The sequence below is a fragment of the Crotalus tigris genome, unplaced genomic scaffold (assembly GCF_016545835.1).
Source record: "Crotalus tigris isolate CLP2741 ecotype Arizona unplaced genomic scaffold, ASM1654583v1 scf7180000021160.8983255:1529534, whole genome shotgun sequence".
NCBI lineage: Eukaryota > Metazoa > Chordata > Lepidosauria > Squamata > Viperidae > Crotalus > Crotalus tigris.
In genome coordinates, this window is record NW_024098373.1 from 106987 (window position 1) to 112986 (window position 6000).

A 6000-nucleotide genomic window follows, 5' to 3' on the forward strand; every position below is an offset into this window, starting at 1 on the left:
CGCTTTCTTTGAATCCCAGACTGAACCTCGCATCCAGAGGGCAGGAGGGTCACATCCCAAAAAGTAAACACGAAGTGAGCAAACAGTTACAACAGCTTTGTGTCCAAGTCCAAGTTCATCTCAGGGTCCGTCACCCAAAGAGAACTTACACGCCCGAAAGAACCTCATCCTGCTTTTATCTGTTTCTCGCTTTCTCTCTTTCACCCACCTAGCCCCACACGTCTGCACAATCTACAAACAATCCCAAACTCAAAAGATCCACTGTGTTAATTAGAATATGCCGTTAGATAAGAAGAATTATATACGCGCAACATTGGAAAAATGAAGGAATACCACCAGATGAAGAAATAATTAAAAAAAAAATACTAGAATGCGCAGAGATGGACAGACTATGAGATTGAAAGAAAGAGAAGAAACGGAATATTATCAAACTTGGGACTTATCCTATCGATGGCTGGAGGAAAAAAATGAAGGATTAGGAATTAAATATGTATTAGCAAATGTAAACTCAGACAGCACGTTGGTGGAAAAATTATTGCTGTATGTATGGGGGAAAAATCAATAAAAACTTTTTTTAAAAAAAAAAATAATAGAATATCCCATTAGAATATCCCATTTTTGCTATTTCCTTCCTGGCCTGAAGTCCTTTCCTATTAAGGGAGCCTGTGAATATAGACCAGTGTTTCTCAACCTTGACAATTTTAAGGCATGTGGACTTCAACTCCCAGAATTCCACAGCCAGCATTGCTGGCTGTGGAATTCTGGGAGTTGAAGTCCACATGCCTTAAAATTGTCAAGGTTGAGAAACACTGATATAGACTCAGAAATATAGGTACTGAAAATATAGACTCAAAAATACAGGTGCTCTTCAACTTATGACAGCCCACAATTTCTCTCGTTAAGGGAGACAGTTGTTAAACGTGTTTTGCCCTATTTTGCGACTTTTCTTGCCGCAGCGGCTAAGTGAAACGCTGCAGTTGATGAGTTAGTGACACGGCCGTTAAACAAATCTGCTTCCCCATGGATGTTTGCTTGTCAGAAGATCCCAAAAGGGGATCACGTGATGCCCCGGGACGCTGCCACCGTCATTAAGTACACGCCAGTTGCCGAGCCTCTGAATTTTGATCACGTGACTGAGGGGATGCTGTAACGGCCGTTAAGTGTGAAAAACGGTCGTAAGTCTTCCTTCGGTGCTGCTGTAACTTTCAACGGTCACTAAATGAACGGTTGTAAGTCGAGCAGCTACCTGCCCTTGCTTGAAGTCCTTTCCTGTTAACCCAGACTGAGAATAGATTCAGAGATATATTTCTGCGGAAAACTAATTTAGATCCTTCAACTCACGCGCTCAAGTAACCTCATGACTTGCACACCTTTAATATTTCCTTGCCATAATGTGATTCAGTTGTTTTCCACTTAATAAACCTATCCATCACGGGAATTTATGTCAACCAGGCCCAGCTCTTAAATGACTCACTTTCCCAAGTGCTCAAGCAGGTACGACAGTCAAAAAGATGGGTTTCTTGGTAGGAAAAACGTTCTCGTTTGTTAGGTTAAAGTTTCCGACTTTTGTCTTCTTCTTTTTTTTCTTTTAAACACATTTTATTAGTTTTTTTTAATTTCTTAAGAAAAAGTACTCAAGACCCACCGTGGTGTTTGGGTGGTCAAACACTCAAAAGTAAAGACATATATAAACAGCTCAGCACAATACATTTCGCTGTCCCTGTTCTATTACCCTCGAATAACATAATACATTTAAAATATTCCATTTCTATTTTAAATTTCTATAACTGCTCAACCTGTTTTATAACTTTATCAGTTTACGATTACCATCCTTTAGCTTTAAAACAGCAAATTATCAATTCTAATGCTTAATCTCTCACATCCCTCATTTTATCACCAATCTCATTTGTTTCTTCTTCCACAACACAGTAAATATCCAAATAGTAATAAAGTATTAATCAACCCTTCTGTCTTCTGAGCTGGGCGCCACCAGGTCCTAAACCTTGCCAGGTCTCTCCAGTTAAATAAGAACAGCCCACCTTCGACACTGCTGCGGGTCCTCAGTCACCCGGCATTTAAGACCTCCCTGCTTATCCCATCACCTCTGCAATTTAAAATCTTTCTAATCTTAAATCAATTCTGATTTTAAGGTTAATTTTACTGATTATATTCTACATTGCCCAGAGCCCCTCTGGGAGGTGTAAGTAAGTAAGTAAGTAAGTAAGTAAGTAAGTAAGTAAGTAAGTAAGTAAGTAATTTTTCGCTCAAAACTCAAGATCCTTCTATGGCTAGTCACATTTGGCCAAATAAAGCATTCTATTCTATTCTGTTGTTCTGTTCTGTACCATTTTATTCTGTTTCATTTGATTCCGCTCCACTCTGTTCTGATTGTTTTGTTCTGTTCTCCACTCCTCCCTATTCTATTCTATTCTATTCTATTCTATTCTATTCTATTCTATTCTATTCCATTCTATTCTATTCCATTCCATTCCATTCCATACTGTCTATTCTATTCTATTCTATTCTATTCTATTCTATTCCATTCCATATTTTCTGTTCTATTCTATTCTATTCATTCCATATTCTATTCTATTTTACTCCATATTCTATTCTACTCTACTCCTATTCTATTCTTTCATATATTCTGTTCAATTCTATTTTATTCTAGTCTAGTCTACTCTACTCTGTTCTGTTTTACTCTATTTTAATTTCCATTCCATTCCCTATTCTATTCTGTTCTATTCCTGAGTTTAGTGTTCAGTGTTATAACTCTGTGATGAACATCCCTCACTATTTTTATGTTTTCCTTCATTTCCTGAGCCTCAGTTTTCACCTCCAACACAACTGTCTCTTCAATGTGTAAACTTGAGGATGATGGTGTGTTGGACCACCCAACTCCCAAAAAGACTCTGAATGCCTTATAATACATTTAGAAGTCATAATGTCCGTATTTCTTCAAAGAGAGAAGTCAAGAAAAAGAGATTGCATAAAAGCTCCTCCTTCCCCACCTATTCTCCAAAGCACCTGAAGGCCGGACAAGAAACAATGGCTGGAAACTGACCAAAGAGAGAAGCAACCTGGAATTAAGGAGAAACTTCCTGACAGTGAGGACAATTAACCAGTGGAACAGCTTGCCACCAGAAGTTGTGGGTGCTTCATCACTGGAGGTTTTTAAAAAGAGCCTGGGCAGCCCCTTGTCTAAAATTGTACAGGATCTCCTCCTTGAGCAGGGGGCTGGACTAGAACAGGGGTCTCCAACCCCTGGTCCATGGACAGGGACCGGTCCACAGCACGCTAGAAACTGATTCATGCAAACAAATGAAGCTCCAACCATGGAATGCCAGCAGCAGGTGAAACCATGCACCCTCCGGTTCGTGGAAAAACCTCCCTCCACGGAACCGGACCCTGGTATTGAAAAGGTTGGGGGACGTTGGAGTAGAAGACCTCCAAGGTCCCTTCTAGCTCTATTGTTAAAAAAAAAAGAAAGAAAGACCTGAACAACCATCTAGGTCAGGGGTCCCCAACCCCCGGCCCATAGACCAGTACCGGGCCATGGCATGCCAGCAACCGGTCCGCACAAACAAGCAAAGCCACATATGGAGGATGCAGGCAGCACACAAAACCACACACCCTCGGGTGCACGGAAAAACCTCTCTCCACGGAACCGGTCCCTGGTGCCCAAAAGATCAGGGACCTCTGATCTAGGTGGCCTCTAGGAACCAACAATAATTGGATGCCCCATACTGTATAATCAATGCCTAACTCTGCTAAAAGGCTCTAATGCTGGGAAAGGTAGCTGGAAGGATGTCTATGGAGATTCTCAGTCCTCCAGTTCATGGCTGTCCCAAAGGGGCTTTTTCAGCAGGCAACTGGACTTTCTTGCTTTTCTTTGAAGTCATTTCGCTTCTCATCCAAGAAGCTTCTTCAGCTCTGACTGGATTCCATTCCCCTCCCATTGCCCACCATTCTAGTTGGAGCTGAAGAAGCTCCCTGGATGAGAAGCGGAAACGTCTTCAAGGAAAAACCAGGAAGTCCAGTTGCCTCCTGAAAAAGCATATCTGGGGTAGATGGAAGGAGGAGGAAGAGGAGAAGAGGAAGGTCAGAGAAGAAGAAAAATGTCAGAGAAGAAAAATGTCAGAGAAGAAGATGAAAAATGTCGAAGAAGAAGAAGAAGAAGAAGAAGAAGAAGAAGAAGAAGGGAAGAGGAAGGTCAGAGAAGAAGAAGAAGAAGAAGAAGAAGAAGAAGAAGAAGAAGAAGAAGAAGAAGAAGAAGAAGAAGAAGAAGAAGAAGAAGAAGAGTAAGAGGAGGAAGGTCAGAGAAGAAGAAGAGTAAGAGGAGGAAGGTCAGAGAAGAGGAAGAAGAAGAAGAAGAAGAAGAAGAAGAAGAAGAAGAAGAAGAAGAAGAAGAAGAAATGTCAGAGAAGGGAAAAAAAATGTCAGAGGAGAAGGAGAAGAAGAAGAAGATCCGTTCCGAAGCAATGTGGCTGTTAAATCACACCTAATTTTATAACTTTTTTTGCCACACTTGTTCAGAAGACCATCACCACCATCACCCTCACCTTATTCCGATGCCAATGAAGACCCCACTGCAAGGCCTGCTGCCAGGCTGGGAGACAGATCCTCCCGGACCAAAAAATCCACTCGATCCCTAAGAGTCCAGCCTGGCTGGACGGCGCTTGGTCAACTCAGCACCCAGAACCGACGTGTAACGTGACTCCCTCCGCCCTGCTCCCCATCAACCCACCAACCCCAGAAGCCCCCCCCCATTCCCCATTCACACCTTTGCAAGGGCTATGGGGGGGGGGACAGAGGAGGGACCCCCTCCCCGCCTGGGATAGCAGGAATCGGGGCGGGGGGGGCAAGGAGGGGTCTCGTAGCATCTCCCCCCGCCCTCCCCGGATCCTCCCCGCCCCTCAGAAGAGAAACTCGATGCCCCCGCCCCACTCGCATCCCCCGCTGTGGACCCCAAGCCCCATCCTCCGCGCTCGGGCTGGGGAAGATGGGGCGGTGGTCCGAGACCCCCGCGGAAGGGAGGGCTGCCTTGAGGAGGAGGGCGCCCCCCGTCGGCCGACTCACTCTGGCAGGTAGGTGGAGGAGAAGCTGCTCCAGCGGTGGAGGGTGTAGGCCAGGACCCGGCTCCCGAGGAGCCCCGACGACCCTGGGCCGAAGCCTAGGCCCGACGCCGCCATCTTGTCAGCCGCCGCGACGGGGAGGAACCATAGAGTGGGCGGAGGGGAGAGAGAGAGAGAGAGGCGCGCTCTCCCGGCTTTCACTTCCGGCTGCCGCGGAGACGCTCGCTTCTCTTGGGTGGCTTCGGCCACGCATGTTCGCGGTAGAGCCGGAAGTAGGAGGGTGCTCACGACCACTTCTCTTTGGTGGCCTCGGCCACGCACCCCCTCTAGAACGGGGGTCTTCAAACGTGGCCCTTTGATGACTTGTGGACTTCAACTCCCAGAATTCCTGGCTGAGGAATTCTGGGAGTTGAAGTCCCCAAGTCATCAAAGGGCCACGTTTGAAGACCTCCCTGCTCTAGAAGATGTTTCGCGGTAGAGCCGGAAATATGGAGCTCACGCGGGGGGGGGGAGAGTTTCACCGTGTCTCATAGGGAGAGGGGAGGGAGGGGAGAGGAGAGAGGGCGGGGGGGGGGTCTTAAAGGGGCCGCCGCGCGTTTTTCCACTTAATGAAGGGAATTACAAATGCCTCTGGCTGCTTTGGCTAATACAGGTAGTCCTCGACTTATGGCCACAACGGAACCCAAAATTTATGTTGCTAAGTGAGACAGTTGTTAAGTGAGTTTTGCCCCCTTGTTACGACCGTTCTTGCCACTGTTGTTAAGTGAATCGCTGGAGTCGTTAAGTTAGTAACCCGGTTGTCTCACAAGAAGCTTCTAGAAGGAAAAAAAATTAGAAGATGAGACATGGATGGATGGGCGGACGGACAAATATGAAAGGGCTGATATACAGATGAGAGAGTAGATAAATGATGGATGGATGGATGGAT

At 45.5% G+C, this 6000-nt stretch overlaps 1 protein-coding gene across 3 annotated transcripts in view; it reads right to left on the reverse strand.

The window, feature by feature from the left end:
* The window catches only part of MKLN1 (muskelin 1), a 99799-nt gene extending 94566 nt beyond the window's left edge, over window positions 1-5233 (reverse strand). For 2 of the 3 annotated variants that reach the window (XR_005559898.1, XM_039369547.1), the window contains exon 1: window positions 5077-5233. Coding sequence is in view for 1 of the 3 variants with exons in the window: in XM_039369547.1 (XP_039225481.1) it covers window positions 5077-5189 (113 nt within the window). In the remaining 2 variants the exon portion in view is untranslated. The remainder of the gene's footprint in view (window positions 1-5076) is intronic. The other variant, XM_039369548.1, reaches the window with a different exon arrangement.
* Window positions 5234-6000: the final 767 nt, after the last annotated feature.